At 43.0% G+C, this 23,249-nt stretch overlaps 1 protein-coding gene across 2 annotated transcripts in view; it reads left to right on the top strand.

Annotated features, from left to right (window-relative positions):
* Positions 1-23,249, top strand: part of RAP1GDS1 (Rap1 GTPase-GDP dissociation stimulator 1) — a 748,947-nt gene that overhangs the window by 222,709 nt on the left and 502,989 nt on the right. For both annotated transcript variants that reach the window (XM_078676213.1, XM_078676214.1), the window contains exon 2: positions 20,698-20,805. In XM_078676213.1, coding sequence (XP_078532339.1) covers positions 20,698-20,805 — 108 coding nt within the window. The remainder of the gene's footprint in view (positions 1-20,697; positions 20,806-23,249) is intronic.

The following is a 23,249-nucleotide window of genomic DNA, read 5'->3' as shown; positions in this document are numbered from 1 at the left end:
TGTCGGTATGTGGACTTTTTCTTAAAACCTCTAGCTGAAGGAACTGCTACGTACCTGAGAGACACTACACATGTCATCAACTTGGTAGATGCCAAAGCTTTCAACCCCGATGAGGAACTATTGGTCACCTGCGACATTGTGTCGTTATACACAAGCATTCCCCAAGAGGAGGCACTGACTGTGGCAACGGCAGCCCTTGACACCCGGCCGGCCCCTGTACAAGTACCAACGAACTTCATCATTCTTTAGCTAAAAATAGCAATGATGAGGAACTTCTTCATCTTTCAGAACGTATTCTACCTGCAGACAAAGGGCGTGGCAATGGGGGCAGCCTTTGCCCCGGATCTGGCCATCCTTTTTATGTCCCACTACGAGAATTTTTTTGTCATGAACGTCAGTAATCCTTTTCACCATCAGATACGCATGTGGATGCGTTATATTGACGATGTGGTGTTCATTTGGAAAGGAAATGAGGAAGATTTGAACCGTTTCCATTTGTGGTTAAATCGACAATCCTCGGATATCCAATTTACAATGCATGCCAGCAATACCCGGATTGATTTTCTGGATATCAGTATAATAGCGGAAGAAGGGAAACTGTATACCACACTATATAGGAAGCCTGCTGAACGTAATGCGTTGTTGTTGTATTCAAGCCATCACCCACGTAGTCTACGTGACAATTTACCACATGGACAGTTCCTTCGGGTCAGGAGGAATTGTAGCAGGAAGGAAGACTACATGGCTCAATCAGATGTATTGATGACACGTCTTATTGAAAGAGGCTATCCTAAGCGGTTGATTAAACGATCAAGGAAAAGGGCATGGTTCAGCCACCGTGAGACACTTCTCGAACCCTCTTCACGCATGGACCAAAAAAGAAAACGTATGATATGTGTCACCACATTCTCTACGAAAAGTCAAGAAATAAAGAAAACAATCAACAAACACTGGGGCATAGTCAGCAAGGAGTTGGAAATTCCCGAGGTACCCATGCATGCTTTCAAAAAAGCAAGATGCCTGAGGGATTATGTAGTTTCATCTTTTCTGGAATGTCCCAAAGCTCCTACCCTGGCCTCCTGCTGGAAACAATCACCGATAGTTGGACATTTTAAATGCGGTAGCTGTAAAGCCTGTCCCTCAACCATCCAATCAAAGGACTTCATTTTCAAGAACCACCGCCACACCTATAAGACCCATACAAATTGCAACACCACCAATGTTATTTATGGGATAATTTGCCCGTGTAATTTAATATACGTAGGCCAAACTCAGCAACGGGTGAAAGTTCGGTTTCTCACACATTGCAGTCGCATAAGATGCAAGACACTGGGGGCACCATTGGTAGAACACTGTCAATAAGAAAGTCACCTCCCGGAAACTCTGAAATGGGCAGTCCTTGAACATGTGACATTAGGCCCCAGGGGTGGTGATATATCCAGTATATTGAATGCCAGGGAACTGAAATGGATCCATATTTTTAATTCTGTATCAGAGGGTCTAAATGAATCTGAAAGCAGCTTTGCGCAGTTGGCGAACCTATGAATTGAAGAATTCTTTGTTGATCCTATCTGTAACAAAAAGTTTTATTGGCAACCATGCAGAGGAGTGCTTTTCACTAACCTGCGAGCATTGTGCGCATTACCTGATGGTTGTCTCTAGGCCATAATCGTGGTGATACTGACACTGTGATGTCTTTACAATATGAATACTTGTGGTTCAAATTATAAGAGCAATGTACACACTACCCGTTTCCATACCATAATCGTGGTGGTACTGACACTGTGATGTCTCTATAATATGAATATATATGTTTTACGTCATGAGAATTCCCAGCACTTGGGGCCACATTCTGTCAACTGTGCAGCTCTTGTGAATAAACAATAATACCTGATGGACATTATTGCGAATATCTAGAATACCCTAAGGTCAACCCTGTACATCAAAAGTTTAAAATAAGCAATGCAATACGTCTGTTTATTAGCGATGTATCTTGAATCATGTGCGATTTACACCTCCGCACCCACGGCTATGTAAATGTCTCTTAATAATGTGTTTTGATGTTGCATGCCTATGGCGCCATAACGAACGTAAGAAATTTTTGTTCATGCATCTAATAACAAGTGTGATAATGTGTTTTCAAATGTCTTTGCATTTTGCCAGGAGTCCCATGCTAAGTAGTAACTGCCCCCCCTATTTCTCGATTATAATGAGAAGCGCATAGCAAAACATGCTTTCGAACACAGTCGAACATTTTTTTGATTACAATGAGAAGCACACAGCAGTCTTTTCTCCATTTCATTTAATGAAACCTGGTGTTGGCCCCGCCCACCGTGTTCCTATCAGGAAGTCTCCCTCGCTAACGAGTGGATTCCGGTGACTAGGAGACCCAGTGTGGACGTGAGTCGGTTTGAACCCCATGCCGGCGGTGTTAGGTGAGAGGCATAACATCAACATTCACATGCGTGTGAGTATAACATCGGTGAGGATAAGCCCCATTCTAAATACGGCGGTCGTCTGTTTTTTTGCAGTTCGGGCACCGCCGTAACCTCGAGACTGGTGGCGAATATTTTTAAGGTGAGCTGCAATCTGAATGGTGGAGTTTGGAAAACACTTTATTTAGCGAACAGTTTTGTCTTTATTAATATCTAACTTCGCAACTCGTTTGTGTTGAACCCTGTTCCTACCAGTAGTTTACCTCGTTACCAAGTGGATTCCGGTGACTGTGCGACCCAGTGTGTAGGTGGAGTCGGTTAGAACCTCACGCCGGCAGTGTTAGGTGAGAGGCACTATATTTGCATGCGAAAGATTTAAACATTAGTTAGCACAAACCATATTTATAACATGGAGGTCGTCTGTGTGTTTTGCAGTTGGGGCACCATCGTAACCCTATAACTGGTGGCGATTATTTTTAAGGTGAGCTGCAATCCAATTGTGGGTTATTGAATGGTTTTTTGAATATACTCTGTTTAGCCAACAGCTTTTCCTTTATCAGTAGCCAACTCACATCTCGGCTATGTCGAACCCTTTTATCTATTTTCTCCAGAAGTATATCATGTGGGGATCCATTAACAAAGATGGTCATATGTGAAGTGACAACCATTAACATTTTGTGATTGGCGTGCAAGGTGAGACTTCCAGGTTTCCGGGGTTCGCCAACAATCACTATGTATGTCAACAATTCGTAAAGTTAGTTCACAAATGATCATGTCTCCGTTTTTAACAGGGCTCTGCTAAGGACCAGGGAGGCGATACAAAACCACCATAATTTATAAACTGAAGGTGGTGTATTTGTATCTTTGATACGTAATGCATGTTAATGTATCCTTTAATAATTACGAGAATCTCATCGTTACTATTCCTTTGTACTAGTGGGCACCCGAGAGAGCCGCCAAACAGGATCCTAGCCTAACCGTGAGCATTTGAGGCCACTTTCCAGTACAGCCCAGATAGCTTCCTATTGAAATAGTATATGCAAGGTATGACCATCTCGGTGCGAATGGTCTTAACCATAATGCGACTAAACAGGTTTAATCAGTGTACTGTGCAGACGAAGTATGATGTTCTTATCTTTCTTTAAATCATACTTTATATTAGGTTGTTGTTTCACACGCTGAAGCCGTCGTGGTTGAATTGTACTTCCCTTTGAGCAACGTTCCCTTCGAGCCTACTCCCTCGCCAACTCCTTAATGGGTAGGTGGTCCATTCTAGTGGGCACCAATTCAGTAGTAGCTGCTACGTCAATAGTAAACTTAAGGGATACGAATGAGATAGCTCTGGGGCGCCTCCAGATTATCTGGTAATGTTTACGATTTCTCTTATGGTCCTCGTTTAGGAATTCTACCCCAAGCTCTGTGACCCATCGGGACCAAGAATCTAATGTGGTTCATCTTCCTGTGCACGATAGGTGAGTCCCCGTTACACTTTAATGACCTAGAGGGCTCTACCTACCGTAGTGTTCGCACTCGAGATGTTCAGTAAATAGAAGACAACATGTCCATTAAAAAATCCCCTCAAAACCCCCCCTTTTTAATTATCCACCTGACTTGTATGTTTCAACAAGGTGGCTGTGTACTAAATAATTTTTCAATTTTTTTAGGTGGTTGCCCACCCACAACCATCCTGTCCTGAAGAAGACCCCGTTTGTAAGGACTAACATCCTACGCGTCGTGTGGGTCGAAACGTAGACGCCAATATCTCCACCAACTCCTACCCCCAAGCTAGACTCAAGCAGCTGACGGCGAGTTAGGTGGTCTGCATCTATCTTATCTTGGACTCTATAAGAGCTTATTTCGTGGACCTTGGACCAAGGAATCACATGAACTATGGTCTTTTGAGTTATGATTAATATCTATCACGAGCGAATCTGACTATTTCCCCATTCCGTCTTAAACCTTTGGCACTCTCCCTCACTTCACCCCCTCCCTGTTGTGTATGTGGGCACACTTATATAAGAATTTTGTAATGTGAGGCTGATGAAATCTAACCAATGTATGGTAACCATGCAAATTTGAAATAAATCTTTTTGCATTCATTTTTTGTCTTTTCTGTAAATGTTTATTGAAAACTGTAATTGTTAGCTCTGTGTCTGGGACCCCTTTCCTATATAACACTTAATCACCCAGGTCCCTTGACTTTATTGGGTTTAACCCTTTGTGTATACCATTGTCTGTACCGGCGCTGGCCGGTGAGGTTATCCCACCTCTTCATAGAGGTTATTTGGTCTGTTGTCAATCTATTTTACGAATCCCTCTTTTAATTTCCTCCCATGATTCACAACTATGGTAGATAAGGAAATACTCACCTACACAGAAGCATACATAGACCAACTACTTCATGATCCTGTTAACAATTTTCTGTCAGCTAGTACACCCATTGTGGACATCACCCTCAACGACAAAATCTCCCAACTTGAGAGGTTAGAGAAGAAGTTAATACGTACTAAGCTACATGGGCATTTCCTTGCACAGTGCCTCCAATCCAACATCATCCCTGCAGGTTTGCAAGTACGTGTAGAGCCTGCCATTTTTGTTGATATCCCCAAGTTTCGGGAGGGCTTCAGCTTTGTCGCGAACAATTGTTCGCGGCATTGGATGGTGCTCGGCATAGAGACTGCAGCCGAACAGGTCACGTCCCTCACCAAACAAATTGCGGAATTAAAGGCTACTATTGCGGGCGACAGCACTCTCACTAACTCCAAAGAGGCCCTATCGAAACTGGTAGCCACTTTACAGGACTTTGAGACCACTACCATCAAGAAAAAACTTGAAAAATTAGCAAAAGATGTGAAGTTCTATGACAAAAAGAAAACATACCCATACCTATCTGACGATTACTACCGACAGGACCAACAGGGTCGCTTTATGAACCGTGGCTACAGAGGCGGCAGATATAGAGGGCGCTTTACCAACTTCTCCGATTCATCCTACAGTTCTGGGGAGGATTCGGATCAGGCAGGCACCAGTGGATCCTACGGATACCAGGAGAATTACCAACCACAGTACCAGCCGAATTCTTTTTTAGACCGAGGTACATGGAGACCACCTCGCGGCCGAGGCAACAACTGGAATCGCGGCTCCGGACGCGGCCAGCAGGGTCCTCAGACATGGGACAACGAGAGTGGCAGAGGCCGGGGGTTGAAACAAGTTCGTTTCCCTCCGGAGGAACACGGCGAACGCTCAACGAGACGCAAGAACTACAGGTGGTAGATAACATCGTGACACCCGTGATCAATATATCATCTCAACAGTTCACGGAGGAAGAGCTGAAGGTCCTAGGACGAGGTCTGTCATTCGTTCCGACGACCCCACCCAACTGCTTCAACACACTAATGGAATTATCAAAATTTTTTAGAAAGATAAGACTTCATTTTTTCTTCAAGAACAGGCCACCATTCCAGATAAAATCCGTAACGGGTTTTCGGGTACCTTCTACATTTGTACCCCCGGCGAATGCAATGAGCCATCAAATATTGGCCTATGAGAACATCGTCACCGATGAGGTCAAGAGAATTCTTAGTGAGAAGACATATGTGAAGTATAACATAAGGAAGACAGAAAGAGTAGCCCTTGAGACACTGAAATCCAACTGTAATGTTGTCGTGAAGCCAGCGGACAAGGGTGGTGCCATCATCATCCAAGACACTACCAAATACAAAGAAGAAATTTGGCGCCAACTAAATGATGGTATCAGTTACCGTAAGCTGAATTCTGACCCCACCAAGGATTTGGCGGCGGAAATCCTACGGGTAACACAAGACGGTCTGCAACAAGGATTTCTCACGGAACAAGAATACCAGTATCTCAATTTGCAACATCCACGCACCCCGACCATTTATACCTTACCTAAGGTTCACAAAGACATTCAGAATCCCCCAGGGCGGCCCATCGTCTCCGGATGTGGGTCCATCCTGGAGCCACTCTGTCGGTATGTGGACTTTTTCTTAAAACCTCTAGCTGAAGGAACTGCTACGTACCTGAGAGACACTACACATGTCATCAACTTGGTAGATGCCAAAGCTTTCAACCCCGATGAGGAACTATTGGTCACCTGCGACATTGTGTCGTTATACACAAGCATTCCCCAAGAGGAGGCACTGACTGTGGCAACGGCAGCCCTTGACACCCGGCCGGCCCCTGTACAAGTACCAACGAACTTCATCATTCTTTTGCTAAAAATAGCAATGATGAGGAACTTCTTCATCTTTCAGAACGTATTCTACCTGCAGACAAAGGGCGTGGCAATGGGGGCAGCCTTTGCCCCGGATCTGGCCATCCTTTTTATGTCCCACTACGAGAATTTTTTTGTCATGAACGTCAGTAATCCTTTTCACCATCAGATACGCATGTGGATGCGTTATATTGACGATGTGGTGTTCATTTGGAAAGGAAATGAGGAAGATTTGAACCGTTTCCATTTGTGGTTAAATCGACAATCCTCGGATATCCAATTTACAATGCATGCCAGCAATACCCGGATTGATTTTCTGGATATCAGTATAATAGCGGAAGAAGGGAAACTGTATACCACACTATATAGGAAGCCTGCTGAACGTAATTCGTTGTTGTTGTATTCAAGCCATCACCCACGTAGTCTACGTGACAATTTACCACATGGACAGTTCCTTCGGGTCAGGAGGAATTGTAGCAGGAAGGAAGACTACATGGCTCAATCAGATGTATTGATGACACGTCTTATTGAAAGAGGCTATCCTAAGCGGTTGATTAAACGATCAAGGAAAAGGGCATGGTTCAGCCACCGTGAGACACTTCTCGAACCCTCTTCACGCATGGACCAAAAAAGAAAACGTATGATATGTGTCACCACATTCTCTACGAAAAGTCAAGAAATAAAGAAAACAATCAACAAACACTGGGGCATAGTCAGCAAGGAGTTGGAAATTCCCGAGGTACCCATGCATGCTTTCAAAAAAGCAAGATGCCTGAGGGATTATGTAGTTTCATCTTTTCTGGAATGCCCCAAAGCTCCTACCCTGGCCTCCTGCTGGAAACAATCACCGATAGTTGGACATTTTAAATGCGGTAGCTGTAAAGCCTGTCCCTCAACCATCCAATCAAAGGACTTCATTTTCAAGAACCACCGCCACACCTATAAGACCCATACAAATTGCAACACCACCAATGTTATTTATGGGATAATTTGCCCGTGTAATTTAATATACGTAGGCCAAACTCAGCAACGGGTGAAAGTTCGGTTTCTCACACATTGCAGTCGCATAAGATGCAAGACACTGGGGGCACCATTGGTAGAACACTGTCAAAAAGAAAGTCACCTCCCGGAAACTCTGAAATGGGCAGTCCTTGAACATGTGACATTAGGCCCCAGGGGTGGTGATATATCCAGTATATTGAATGCCAGGGAACTGAAATGGATCCATATTTTTAATTCTGTATCAGAGGGTCTAAATGAATCTGAAAGCAGCTTTGCGCAGTTGGCGAACCTATGAATTGAAGAATTCTTTGTTGATCCTATCTGTAACAAAAAGTTTTATTGGCAACCATGCAGAGGAGTGCTTTTCACTAACCTGCGAGCATTGTGCGCATTACCTGATGGTTGTCTCTAGGCCATAATCGTGGTGATACTGACACTGTGATGTCTTTACAATATGAATACTTGTGGTTCAAATTATAAGAGCAATGTACACACTACCCGTTTCCATACCATAATCGTGGTGGTACTGACACTGTGATGTCTCTATAATATGAATATATATGTTTCACGTCATGAGAATTCCCAGCACTTGGGGCCACATTCTGTCAACTGTGCAGCTCTTGTGAATAAACAATAATACCTGATGGACATTATTGCGAATATCTAGAATACCCTAAAGTCAACCCTGTACATCAAAAGTTTAAAATAAGCAATGCAATACGTCTGTTTATTAGCGATGTATCTTGAATCATGTGCGATTTACACCTCCGCACCCACGGCTATGTAAATGTCTCTTAATAATGTGTTTTGATGTTGCATGCCTATGGCGCCATAACGAACGTAAGAAATTTTTGTTCATGCATCTAATAACAAGTGTGATAATGTGTTTTCAAATGTCTCTGCATTTTGCCAGGAGTCCCATGCTAAGTAGTAACTGCCCCCCCTATTTCTCGATTATAATGAGAAGCGCATAGCAAAACATGCTTTCGAACACAGTCGAACATTTTTTTGATTACAATGAGAAGCACACAGCAGTCTTTTCTCCATTTCATTTAATGAAACCTGGTGTTGGCCCCGCCCACCGTGTTCCTATCAGGAAGTCTCCCTCGCTAACGAGTGGATTCCGGTGACTAGGAGACCCAGTGTGGACGTGAGTCGGTTTGAACCCCATGCCGGCGGTGTTAGGTGAGAGGCATAACATCAACATTCACATGCGTGTGAGTATAACATCGGTGAGGATAAGCCCCATTCTAAATACGGCGGTCGTCTGTTTTTTTGCAGTTCGGGCACCGCCGTAACCTCGAGACTGGTGGCGAATATTTTTAAGGTGAGCTGCAATCTGAATGGTGGTGTTTGGAAAACACTTTATTTAGCGAACAGTTTTGTCTTTATTAATATCTAACTTCGCAACTCGTTTGTGTTGAACCCTGTTCCTACCAGTAGTTTACCTCGTTACCAAGTGGATTCCGGTGACTGTGCGACCCAGTGTGTAGGTGGAGTCGGTTAGAACCTCACGCCGGCAGTGTTAGGTGAGAGGCACTATATTTGCATGCGAAAGATTTAAACATTAGTTAGCACAAACCATATTTATAACATGGAGGTCATCTGTGTGTTTTGCAGTTGGGGCACCATCGTAACCCTATAACTGGTGGCGATTATTTTTAAGGTGAGCTGCAATCCAATTGTGGGTTATTGAATGTTTTTTTGAATATACTCTGTTTAGCCAACAGCTTTTCCTTTATCAGTAGCCAACTCACATCTCGGCTATGTCGAACCCTTTTATCTATTTTCTCCAGAAGTATATCATGTGGGGATCCATTAACAAAGATGGTCATATGTGAAGTGACAACCATTAACATTTTGTGATTGGCGTGCAAGGTGAGACTTCCAGGTTTCCGGGGTTCGCCAACAATCACTATGTATGTCAACAATTCGTAAAGCTAGTTCACAAATGATCATGTCTCCGTTTTTAACAGGGCTCTGCTAAGGACCAGGGAGGCGATACAAAACCACCATAATTTATAAACTGAAGGTGGTGTATTTGTATCTTTGATACGTAATGCATGTTAATGTATCCTTTAATAATTACGAGAATCTCATCGTTACTATTCCTTTGTACGAGTGGGCACCTGAGAGAGCCGCCAAACCGGATCCTAGCCTAACCGTGAGCATTTGAGGCCACTTTCCAGAACAGCCCAGATAGCTTCCTATTGAAATGGTATATGCAAGGTATGACCATCTCGGTGCGAATGGTCTTAACCATAATGTGACTAAACAGGTTTAATCAGTGTACTGTGCAGACGAAGTATGATGTTCTTATCTTCCTTTAAATCATACTTTATATTAGGTTGTTGTTTCACAGGCTGTAGCCGTCGTGGTTTAATTGTACTTCCCTTTGAGCAACGTTCCCTTCGAGCCTACTCCCTCGCCAACTCCTTAATGGGTAGGTGGTCCATTCTAGTGGGCACCAATTCAGTAGTAGCTGCTACGTCAATAGTAAACTTAAGGGATACGAATGAGATAGCTCCGGGGCGCCTCCAGATTATCTGGTAATGTTTACGATTTCTCTTATGGTCCTCGTTTAGGAATTCTACCCCAAGCTCTGTGACCCATCGGGACCAAGAATCTAATGTGGTTCATCTTCCTGTGCACGATAGGTGAGTCCCCGTTACACTTTAATGACCTAGAGGGCTCTACCTACCGTAGTGTTCACACTCGAGATGTTCAGTAAATAGAAGACCACATGTCCATTAAAAAATCCCCTCAAAACCCCCCCCTTTTTAATTATCCACCTGCCTTGTATGTTTCAACAAGGTGGCTGTGTACTAAATAATTTTTCAATTTTTTTAGGTGGTTGCCCACCCACAACCATCCTGTCCTGAAGAAGACCCCGTTTGTAAGGACTAACATCCTACGCGTCGTGTGGGTCGAAACGTAGACGCCAATATCTCCACCAACTCCTACCCCCAAGCTAGACTCAAGCAGCTGACGGCGAGTTAGGTGGTCTGCATCTATCTTATCTTGGACTCTATAAGAGCTTATTTCGTGGACCTTGGACCAAGGAATCACATGAACTATGGTCTTTTGAGTTATGATTAATATCTATCACGAGCGAATCTGACTATTTCCCCATTCCGTCTTAAACCTTTGGCACTCTCCCTCACTTCACCCCCTCCCTGTTGTGTATGTGGGCACACTTATATAAGAATTTTGTAATGTGAGGCTGATGAAATCTAACCAATGTATGGTAACCATGCAAATTTGAAATAAATCTTTTTGCATTCATTTTTTGTCTTTTCTGTAAATGTTTATTGAAAACTGTAATTGTTAGCTCTGTGTCTGGGACCCCTTTCCTATATAACACTAGATGTACAAAGGAGCAGACGAGCAGGTGCTTTCCGAACAACTTGGAGATGACGTAGCAGGTACAGCACATTACCATATTCCATTCTGGAAATCACCAGAGCCTGGACTACAGTTCGTTGAGATTGAACAGGAAGGTAGGCTAAGATTTTATTTTTTAGCCATTTAAGGACACCAAAACAAGTAGCACCTACTTTTAGTGGTAATACATGGTCAGCTTATCATCAATCCAAACTCCCAAGCTTTTACCACCTGAGAAGGAGAGCGGGTGATACCCAAATCTGACAGCCAAAAATGGGTGCCCCAGAGATGGGGATGATTGCCCACTAACAGGACCTCTGTCTTGCCCCCATTAAGTTTCAGCACGTTGGTGTTCATCTATGACAAAACTTGGGCAAGACAAATGTTAAGAGCCTCCACAGTGTGATTATCCTTCGTGGATAATGAAACCACAATTTGGGTGTCATCAGCATATGCGAAAAGTATGGACGCATAGTATTCCACAATCTCAGCCATAGGCCATACATAAAGGGTGAAAAGAAGTGTGCTAAGGGTAGAACCCTGTGGGACTCCCAGGCTAAAAATGTGGTTTAGACCTATATCGATGGGCAGCATGTTGGCTGTCAGTGGGGGATTGGCACAGGGCCTGGCCATCGGACAGGACCAGAGTCCAACCCTCCCTGTGAACTGCCTTTAGTGAAGAGTTGACCACCCTTTCTCTTTGTTTGGTAATTCTAGTAAAGCAGAGGCTAGGTTTTCTTTTTAGATACATATACAGTTTGAGAGAAAGCTGCAAGACCGGAATCTGAAAAGGAAAAATGTGTCTTTCAAAAGGTTTTTAGTGGTAATTTCCATTGTGCTCTAGAAGATGCATTTAACATACCTTGCCAACTTTGCTATCAGGCATTGTAATGTCAGGTATATTTGGGGCTAGAATATGGCGAGCTTTCATATTCCAGATCGAGCAGAGTTAAAAAAAGAAAAACTATTATTATTTTGTTTTTTTGAGTACCAAGTACTTTGATTTTGGTGTGTCAAGTGAGTGCAAATACAGAAGTTGTTAATGTTTTTTTTCTTCTTGCAATCGAGGATAAATAAATGTTTATTGTAGTTGTATATGTATGTTGTAGTTATATAAAGTGCTCACTGTGATAGCTTCAAGATGAGCATATGCATCTTAGAAGTGGTATGTGATATCGGATGACAGTTATATTTATGTATTTAGGTAGTTTTTAAATTGTATTGAGATTTTGTCGCATGGATTTGTGATGAATTCGTTTTTTTCAGTTTTGTGCTAGAGGTTGCCAGTGGGCCACACTGGCACTTATTTGTGGAGATCAGGACGCTTATCGTCTGATGGCAGCAGCTCAAATCTTACCATGATTTTTATCTTTTATCCTATTCAGTCAAACTGTCAATCTCACATGTTCACTGCTCAAATTAACAATTTATATTTCCCTATACCAATCCACCACCAATCCTTTGGGTTCCAGAGTAGCGTGCTACTCCTCGAATAGCGCTTCAATGGCTCATCAGGGGTAGTAGGTGCTATATAAATACCATTACAATTTTACGGACAGTGATCCCTTACTTGAGTCCGAATGCAGTAATACAACAGGTATGATTTCTCATTGGATGAGTCCTGTGACATGCACCTACCATGACTATCTGCTCTTGACCCAGCCATCGTTGGTTGGTCCAAAATGTTCTGTCTTCGGGCCTAAGCTTTGCAACTACCATGTGCAACTGCAGCTGTACATAAGATATGTGACACTTCTATCATGGTGTGCTTTACTACCAAGTGTCCTTCCCAGTGGAGAGTGGTGCGACTGCGCAGGAACAGTGCTGCCTGAGCCTTTCTTTGCAGCCCACCGGCACCAAATGTGAAAACAGCGCTGCACCCGAGATTGCTGCTCTGTATCTTCGCTTCTGCGGGACACTGGCCAAGACTCAATTCCTGGGAGTCCGTCTGTATGACTAGCCTGCCTGTGCGACTGCGTTCAGCAGCTGCTGAGCTCCACCCTCCCTCAGTGTTGCGCAGACAGCCCGTGCTGGCAGCACAACATGGCAGGCGATAGTCCAATGCCTAACTGGGGCCAGCCGGGATTGAGACGGGTGACAGATGGCAGTCACATTGTGTCTATAGAGCGGTGCGGCCCACCTGGACCTCGAGAGACATCTTAGGGGTTGCATACGTGTCTCTTCCTGCCTGACTGGGCCATAATCACTGGTACATTCAGACAAGGGCACACCAGTTCCTGACAGCCAGTGTGTACTGCATTGAGGGTGCCCAAGCACCCTCCTGGTGAGGGAACGAAAGCACCGGTCCACACTGTGAAGTGGCGACAGTGCTCAGTGACACAGCCAGAGAGGTGGGCTGGATGGCGGGAGTTTCACAAGGTTTTCCAACCGAAGTTTACTTGCAGAGGCCCAGCTGTGGCTGGGATCCCCAAACTGCCAGTATCCTTGCGGGAATAAGGCCGGCTGGCTGCTCTGAACCGTCAAGCCTACATCGGAAGTGCCTGTTGGTGAAGGTAGCCAGCTTTAGGAAATAAGGCTCACATTAGACCATAGATTCCCAGTAATCGCGCCCCACACCCCTGCACACCGGCGAGACAAACCACATCAGGCTGCAAACCCAGACGCCAGCATTGAGCAGAGCCAAAAACACGAGAGATACTGAACCACGAACAACGGAAGGCGGAACTAACTAATGGTCTCTCCCATTAAGTACGGGAAACTGATCTAATGATTGGGGCGTACGGGGGTGTTTTAAAGTGCAATGAGGACAGTAAAACAAGTCGGAGCACTTCACTACTTAATGTGCCTTATTATTTTATTTTTAATAGAACGGTATATTTGTTTTAGAGAGCATTATAAAAAAAAGCCCATTACAGTTGCATAAGTACATCTGCTTCTGACATTGCAGTAATAAGCTTTTGTCCACTGGGCTATGTGTGCTACGCTTGAGATTGGAAGCGGTTTGTTTTTCTTTGTTTATGTGGGATTTTTTATTCCGGTTTATGACCTGCAGCACAGTATGAAAATTGCAAACTGATATGCCTCGGTACTCTTACAGGTAATACCTTCGGCATTTGTGAGCATGGGGCATAGGATGGTGTGTCTCCTATAAATGCACAGCACATTGTGATCTTGAAACGTGACGCATTGCGTAGTGCATTCGGTTGTGCATTTGTTAGTGTGGAATACGGCGTGGGTGTGGGACAACTGTGTTTATTCTTTAGTAAATGAGCACAATGCGACGTGAAACAGTATAAAAAAGGTGCAGAGTCGAATACCACAAGCACATTACTGTGTATGGTATGTTCATGAGGCCAGGAATGCGCTTTTAAACAACTGAAAAAGTCTGTCTTGTTGAAAATATTGATGAGGAAGTACATTTGGTTTTCTTTGTGTGCTTTAAGACATTTGTTTTTCACTCTACTGCAGATTTGTTAGGAAGTGGGTGTGTGTTTTCCTTAGGGAGGCGTTATTGTCAGATACTAAGTCATTAATACTTTGTTCGTTGTTTAGAGCCCATGCTTTCTTGTAAATTGTTCTATGTGCGGTGTGTTATTTGCAGTTTTTCTGCCTGGTCTGTTAGTTTATGGAGAATAGATATTTTTTATTTGGTCTCTTTATGAACCTTAAATGTTGTATATTTTATCATAGCAAACACAAGGAGATGATGGACAAAGCACTGAAACTTTTCAGACACTCACCCCCAGTCACAGATCTGGGTTGAATCCATCATCGTTCTATAGATCACTTTGCCACCCGCTTTCAGACCCAGCCGTATGGAAATCAGTCTTGACCTTGTTCCTTATGGGAACAGTCCAGTCCTAACTGCCAAGCCATGTGTTCCCTGGACCATGAACAAGCATCCTGGGAACGTTTTCGGGGTAACACCCCTCATCAGCCAGGCTAGCTTGAATCCAGTGGTAATGTGAGCAAGAGACCCACGTCTGGGCATACCCTGCCAACTTAGAGCGAACAAAGCAAACACAAAGAAATGTTTCCTGTCCAGGGAAGAACTGGCTTGGCAGTTCGGGCTGGACTGTTCCCATAAGGAACAGGGTCAAGACTGATTTGCATACGGCTGGGTCTGACCTGGGGTGGCGAAGTGAGCTAAAGAGCGATGGTGGATTCAGCCCAAATCTGTGACTGGGGGTGTGTGTCTGAAAAGTTTCAGCGCTTGGTCCATCATCTCATTATGTATATTTTATCATAGACATTGCGAAGTTTAGCTGTGTGCAATTTAAAGGTGGCTTTTGAAATAAAAAGGACCTGAAATTGGTGCTCCTGTTGTGACGGTGAATGTGTCACCATTGCACTATGAATCACTTCTATTAAATTTTGTATGAATTCTGAGCTGTTATTAGCCTTTAGACTGAAGATTGTGGGTAGCGAGAATGGTGGCAGTGGGTAGCCGCAACTTCTGTCATCGTGCGACTCTATTTTAAGAAAGAAATGGAACCCCACTTATTTTACGGAGCCAGTATGGAGGGGAGAGAACGGAGCACGGATTGAACTGAAGGAGAAAAAGATAAAGGGAAGAGAGGGCAAAGCAGAAATGGAGGAAGGGAGCTGAGAAGAAAAGGAACAGTGATAGAGTTGAGTGAATATCGACAATAAAGCTGGGGTTGAGGAGCTGGAAAAGGGGACAGCACCAGTTCTCGGAGTGGCTCATCCCTGATGGAAGTGGGCTGCGACCTCCATAGGGAAACATTTTTATCCCGCACTTAATAAAAACAAAAAAAAAACTAGCGTAGCGGCGCTGGATTGTAGAGAGCCTTTTAAATTGACCTTTTCTATTGTTTACAAAAAAAATATTATTTATAGTAATTAAGCCCCTTGCGGCATTTAATAGGACATTTATTTTAACTGTTCCTCCGCAAGAGATCATTAGTTTTGACATTTTAAGTGAACTTACTGTGTCCTTCCTTTATCTCAGTCCATGCTTTAAAAAACTGGGGCTTTTTTAAAGATTAAACGTTTAACCTCCTAATACAATATATGAAGAACTATGAGGAGCCGTAGGTCACTGGATGCGACACTCTCCTTCCACAATGCCACAGCCTGCATTGGGATTTTGGAAGGCTGGAACGTTGTCGCAGATGGTGAACCAGTTGTAACGGCAGCACAGAGCAAGCGACACTAACGTGTAAGCCAGGAATTTCAGAAGGAAATATCTTTTTGACAGCATGGAAAATTAAACAGCTGCTCCGCAAAAAACTCGCATGGAGTTTGCGAAGCCATTGTTTAGATAAAAAGCGAATCTGTATCTTTCAGGTTATGTATTTTAATTGCAGGTATATTGCAGGAAACAGTCTGCTGCAGTCAGAAGGGGCAGGTTTGGTTCCCTGGGTGCTCTTCCCTTTCCAGTGGACATGTGGTAGTACACCTTTTGAAAATGCACTGAAACATTTAGATATTTATGGAATGATTTCTTCTGCAGATCTTTTTCAGTATTGCTGCATTGAGATGTGATTTTGTGCGTTCTGAAATGAACATACCCAACACGACGATCATTATGAGAAAAAAAGAGTGGATAGTAGTAGAAAGAAATCGCACCTAGTACTCTCGATATGCTATTTGGTGGGCATACAAGTAAACGCTGAGTATATCTATTCCATTATTTGAAGAGATGGTGCTTAAGAGGTAGTCCCATACCTTACTACCAGCGGTGTAATTACACGTTGGACTATGGGCCCAATTTGCCAATATATCAGAAAGGAATACCTCAGCACTCCAATTACAGTGTTCCAAATACAAATAAGATCCAAACCGTAAGTATTAGTCTTGAAGAAATCCGTTTTCTTTCATTTGTTCCACAGGTCAAATTTATCCAGTTTACAATGCATTGAAGACAGCCGAAACGTGTTTCGTCACACAGTGACTTTTTCAAGGATGTATAACAATGATAAACCTTTAATATGGGAACATGAATCCAATCATAAATAGACATATTGCACACACGGTGGAGATGAGCTTCTAGAGGTGCGTGACCTTTATTCACAATTACTCCAAAAGTGAACGTTATTCGAAGAGCAGTGGTGGAGAATATCAGAAGAAACCAAACGTGAGATCATGATCTGTGGTTATATATAGTATACTTGGAGAAAATATTATAGTGCAAAGAAAAGAGCCATTGTGCACAATTGTCGAAAATGAAAAAGAACGGTGAGAAACGTATGCAAAAAATAACATTCCTTCTCCAATGATATGGGTGCAAACAGTTTAATGATGCATTTAACCTTAAGTAAGACTTGCTGGTGCGGAAAAATAGCAAAAACATATTCGGTTTAGAAGAGGCACTTCCCATAACGACCTCGTACTACTCAAGTTGCAGCTGGCTGGTTTAATAAAAAGAAGAAAAACAGATCCAATAAATATGATATAATGCTGGTGAGCTAGGTTCCATGAGAACTAAATGGTAACCCCACAGTAGCTGTACAGGTCACTTACATGTCAACATCGAACTCGTCCAAAATACTGTGAGAAAAATGATGTTCTGTACTAGGAGACACATCTTCAAATAAAAGTTCAAATGTTCTCCGAAGTTACCTAAACGATGGGTACATAAAGGGAAAGTAGATGTAAATATTCTTAAATAGTATCGCAAAGTAATAGACTGTGTGAGTCACTAAGGCCGAATACATGTGAGCCAAAGGTCAATTAATGTTACCAAGTGTGCCGAACTAATTGAATGAGTAAATGAGTAAGAGTCTCACCCAGCATGGGTAATGTGAGACGAGCAGACATGTTTTATGCGTGAGAACACATACAAAGTCACCTTGAAATAGAGGTTCTCAATCCCTAGCGCTAAAAAGCATGCCTGGTGTCCCACCTAAGCAAATTCTTACCAGAAAAAAATATAATCAACAAACCATACATTTTACGAAATGTGGACATGTTAGAGGCAAAGTGTCCGGGACCTTAATATGTCTCTATCCGAAATGAAAAGAGAGAGGGAGTCAACATCATTAACACATCTGAAATCATTCCGCTACAAAAGCAGGCACCCAAGCCAAGTCCACTTACACAATTATTTACACAATAAATGGGCAACTCACCAAATTATCACCCATTGGGTTACATTTGATATTTCCTATATTGCTATGCAAATAAACCCATTCAGTGGCCTTTCTGTTCGTTTTCCAGTATTGAAGAACCAGATACCCTGCCAGCGCAGAGTAAATAGTCGTTGGACATCATACCTGTCCGGAGGGAATTCACTACCGTGACAGTGGGTAGGAAATGCTAATGAAGTAGCTGCCAGCTAGAATGGGATGTTCAACATATGTCTACTCCATCTAGAAGGTATTGCCTCTTAAATATTATGCCTGGCTGGGAGAAGTGTTTATTAGAGACGGCGACAGGCAATGGAAATGCCAACCACATACTTATTCTAGCTACGTAGAAATAGCCATAAGAACATTCTGTACTCTGTTGAAAGCAGCATGTTTGAAGCGTAGATGGATATAGAAGTGTACTCTATAAATGTATGTGTGCTAGGGTGTTGAGGAAGTATGCATTTGTCCACCTCTGAAAAGACATCCTAGTATAGAATATAGTGAGTGAGTTAAAAAAAATAGTTCAGTGGTCCACTGCCAGGCAGCTGGAAACCCATGCTCCTTAAAGGGGGGATGTGTATATGTGCTGTAAGCAATAGTCCATGCAGGATGCGCAGGCAGAAGAGTTTCAGATATTTCACATGTATAACGTACAGGGTGATTTTAAGGTAAGAACCTCCACGTGCACTTGCCTCAGGAATTGGCTTCCTTTGCCATCGTGCAAGGCATGGATCCCTGAAGGCACTCTGAAGTCTCACACAGCCCTTCATTCTCATCTGCTGCTGCCTGCTCAAGACACTCAACATTAGTAGATCCTGCTCACATTTCCTACTTTTTGTACAACTGCAAGCTGCAGAACAATTTTCACTAACTGTCTGCTGCCTTTAAAAGAAACCCTGATTCAGCCGCCCTTCTGCAATCTTGTCCCATCATATGGGTGATCGCATAGCTTTGCTTGCAATGCAACCAAAACCATACAGTGTTTCCCAGACCGCAATCCTGCGGCACATGGTGTTGCCAAATGTGCCACGGTTGATTGGTACCGATGTATAGGGCTTCCCTGGACCAGAACACACTTTATAGAAGTCCTTGCGGCTTTATGTGAAAAACAGTTAAGTGTATAAATCTTCCTGTAGCGACATACAGTTGAGCAGTGCCTTAAGGCTTTCGAATTGTCTCCACTCTTATGGGCATTTTTGCCTCCCCAGCTTTACTTCTGATTGCAGCGCCAGCACTCTAGGGCAGTGGTACCTTTGCGGCAAGTTGAGTAGTGCCTTCTGCAAAAAACCCTTTAGGGGCTGACACAAGATAGATGCTGAAGTATGCCAGCGATAATAAGTACAGGCACCCTGCCACCTTTCGGTTCACTGTAGTAATATTCACAAACCTATTTTAACTGTTTGTGACAACATTGTGGTATCTGCCTTGGCAAAGTATAAATTACTTATCTGTAACTCCTCTGGACTGTTATATAGAGCTGACTCTGTTGTGAATTAGAGGCCCGCTGTCAAATACAAAGGGAAAACAACAATTGAAGAACAAATACTGAATTGACTAGGGATAGATTCTCCACTGAGCGTATGCCTGTGTTTTTTTTGTTCTCATGGTATTGGAATATCTTAGGAAGCAGACGTCCCTTTCAGTCTTTGGCAATGTGAATTTCTGACAAGATGATCGAAGTACACCATATAGGCTTTTGCGGTGATGGTTTAATGCAGATATCAGTATAGTGTTTTGGGAAGGTAAGTGGGCGGCACTCCCGCCTAATGTTATGGACTGTCAAAAAAAGGACAATCGGAACGGAGGGTGATTCTATTACTAGCAACATAAAGAATTGCTCTTCGCTGTTGCATCTGTAGACCATTGACCATTGATGCTGTGAGCATTTTAGCATTGTAAACGGACAACTCATCTGCATCTTTTTCTGTGTTTTTGCATCTATGATGGGACATTGTGGTTATGTCACACTGTATTGTTGATGCTGCCAGCACAAACTCCCAGTGTTTACCCATCAGTGAAGCTGACGTGCTCCAGTGTTTGCTTCATGTAAGAAAGTCACAGATTCTCAAAGATATCTGTACAACACATTATGCAGCATCACAAATTCGTAAGTAACTTCTAGTGTAAGAGTTGTTCACTGATCTCCTACAAGCTGCCGTGCACTCTGTGCGCCTGCGTTCGTGTTGACCGTCTGGGGTGATCGAGCCTTATATGTGTAGTGTTGATCATGAGGCTGATCTAGCCATTCATTGCATTTGCCTGTAGACTGACCAATTGTAACCAGGCAGCTAATTGTGAGCTCTGTGCTGTGATTGTGGATCATCACGACTGTACTATTCAGAAACTCAACAATCGTAGATTCAAACACTAGAGGACAATTTACTGGATTGAGACGATACCGATATCTTAAAAACTAAAGCAAATTTACACTTACTTTCAGAATTATAAGCAAAAGTCTAGAAACGGGGAAAAAGTGGTATGTGTATGAAGGTTTTACCATTCACAATCGTCCCATAAATGAGATGCAAACTTTAACTCTTCTGTGGCTTCATCAAAAATGGTGTTGTTTGTTTCTCTTGACTTGCAGATAATTTGAGTGACGCCTTGACGAAGCTGAAGCTCACAGCGGCTGACACCACGGTGGATAGTGTGGAAGGATGCCTGGACTGCCTTCTCCAAGCTCTAGTTCAAAACAGTGAGTTTTAGTAGTACCCGTTTGAGTTCTGACGCCACTTTTATTTAGTCTTTAAATAGTTCTTGTTGGTGAATCGCTTAGGTCTATCATAGTGACCATGTATCTTTTTTTCATTCAAATATTTTTAAATCTGAAGAGACCCCTGCTCGTAAACCAGCAACAGCTCTCCACATTTTGAACAGTGGCAACACCGAGGCCTGGTCCTAAAATGTGTGAGCCTCAGTGCGGGTAAAATTGATAACGAAATGGCGGGGATAAACATTTTAAGTTGTGTAGCTAGCGGTTAGTGTCACTTGTAGTTATTTCAAAGCTCACTGAGTACACCTTAACGAGATGAGGACTCTGGTGGATTAAGGCATTCTAAGGGTTTTCCTCACCAGCTAACAAGATGAGCTTGGCTGCATACTTCTGTTTCTTGGCATTAACCCTAGTTTAGTTACAGTGGCCATTATGGCTCTGTCTCTCTGTGTCACCAAGGACTCAAGGCTCAACTCTGTTTTCATTTACAAAGTAGTGTTTTCACATGTATTCACTCAATTGATTTGTTGAAAGTGAAACAAGCATTGGCATAGCCAATAGGGTTCTCCTTTGGGACCTTATAAGTGTTTAACCATGCAACAGTTAATGTGGTTGCACCAAGGATATTGTGCTGCATAATTAAATACTTATAAGGTCCCAAAAGCGAGACCTATTGGCTATGCCAATGCTTGTTAAATTTGCCCACCATCATCTCCCCAATGTTTGTTCCGTTCCTTATTAATCAAACAGCATAAATGTTTGCAGATCTGTTTAATTTGTTTTTTCTCAAGTTACGCATGGATCCGAATTCGTCTGTGCTAGAATAATATTATATACCAGAATAGTTTTATAAACAACTGTGACATATGCTTATTGCATTATTTTTCCCATTTTGCCCTTATGGCCGGCAGCAAAATCTGATTGCAAAAATCACAAATGAGCTACAGCACAAGATGCAAAAGGGTTGCAGATGAGCCTGACAATGTTTCAATCCCTGGTGGCATAGCACCCAGGATAATGCGCTGCATGGCTAAAACACTTCTAAGGTCCCAAAGTCGAGGCCTGTTGGCTATGCCAATGCTAGTTAGCAATGCAAGTCACTATTGGGGAGGTGTGGGACTTTTATTTTAGTGCCCGGGCCTACGTGGTGCCCCTGGTCGACGCTGCCTGAGAAGAAGGCTGTTTTTCTGATTTTTTACACATAATTACATAAGGAAAATGTTTTGACAACCATATTTATTCTTCAAGGAAAAGAGTGAACTGTGACCCGGTTCTGAGTGCCTCTACATACACCACACATGAGAAGCTGTGCACACTGACATTATGTGATATGATGTAAAACAGAGGATACCATTGCTGATGTTTAGACAGCTGCAGCTCTGCCCACCATCTAAATGCACTGAAATACTCTTTTCATGAGTGAGTGACTTTATTGTGACCATATTTGTAGCAACTTTATTTTCTCGCCAACCAAAATAAATATTGATAATTTGCATTAAAATGCGGAAAAGAAGGAAAAATTGATAAATAGATGAAGATTTCAAGCGCTCCATCTTTGCCAGACCCTGGCTATTAGTGGTGCGACAGAACCCTCCTTTAACCCTCTGATACCCAAGACGAGGGCCTTCGAAATACCCCACCCAGTCACCGCGGGGTCGGTCTCCTACTGAAGCAAGAGAAGGGCAGTCAATCAAGTGACCCCTTCCGCAGTCTTTTACAGACCATCCAGCCATAAGTGAATGAACAAATGAATGAATGCGAGGTTGTTGTATTGCATCATGACTTTGTCAAGGTGACCTCCCTGCACCCTATAACGCTTGTAGACCTCATCCCCTTGACTTGCACCCTTCTTAACCTTGATTAATTCATCGCGGGGAAGTGCTTTTTTATTTACGTATAATGTATGTATTCATGCATGCATGTGTGTATGTACGAATGTATGTGCGTGTATGTATATGTGTATGAAAGATATATGAATTAATGTATGTATGAATACATGTACGTAATGGGATATGTGCAGCAGAAACATAACTGACGAGAGACAGCGCTGAACAAGCCAGGGATATCAAAATAATCAATGTTTAGATATTTAAGTCTTGTTTGATGTTTTGCATTCTTTTCTTTCATATCAGTCCGATGGAAAGGGAATGACCCCCCCCTCCCATACACACGCACACACCCCGTTACTGCACCACAGTGATAGAGTTTCTGTCGTACAGATCGGAGCAGCGGTTTTGTTAAAGTTACAAATATGAAATGCAAATGGCGAGGGCGAAAGAGAAAATTTCAACAATAATTTAAAATACGAAAATAAAAGGGGTTAAAGAGTTGTTCGAGTCGGGTTAAGCCTGGTTAGATGTGGATGATCATCAGGTACTGGAACATAAACCAGCATTGGCCGCGCTGCCTTGAAAGTGACGCGTCCA

The sequence above is a fragment of the Lissotriton helveticus genome, chromosome 2_1 (assembly GCF_964261635.1).
Source record: "Lissotriton helveticus chromosome 2_1, aLisHel1.1, whole genome shotgun sequence".
NCBI lineage: Eukaryota > Metazoa > Chordata > Amphibia > Caudata > Salamandridae > Lissotriton > Lissotriton helveticus.
Note: the sequence above shows the minus strand (reverse complement) of the source record. Positions and strands in the feature narration are given on the sequence as shown.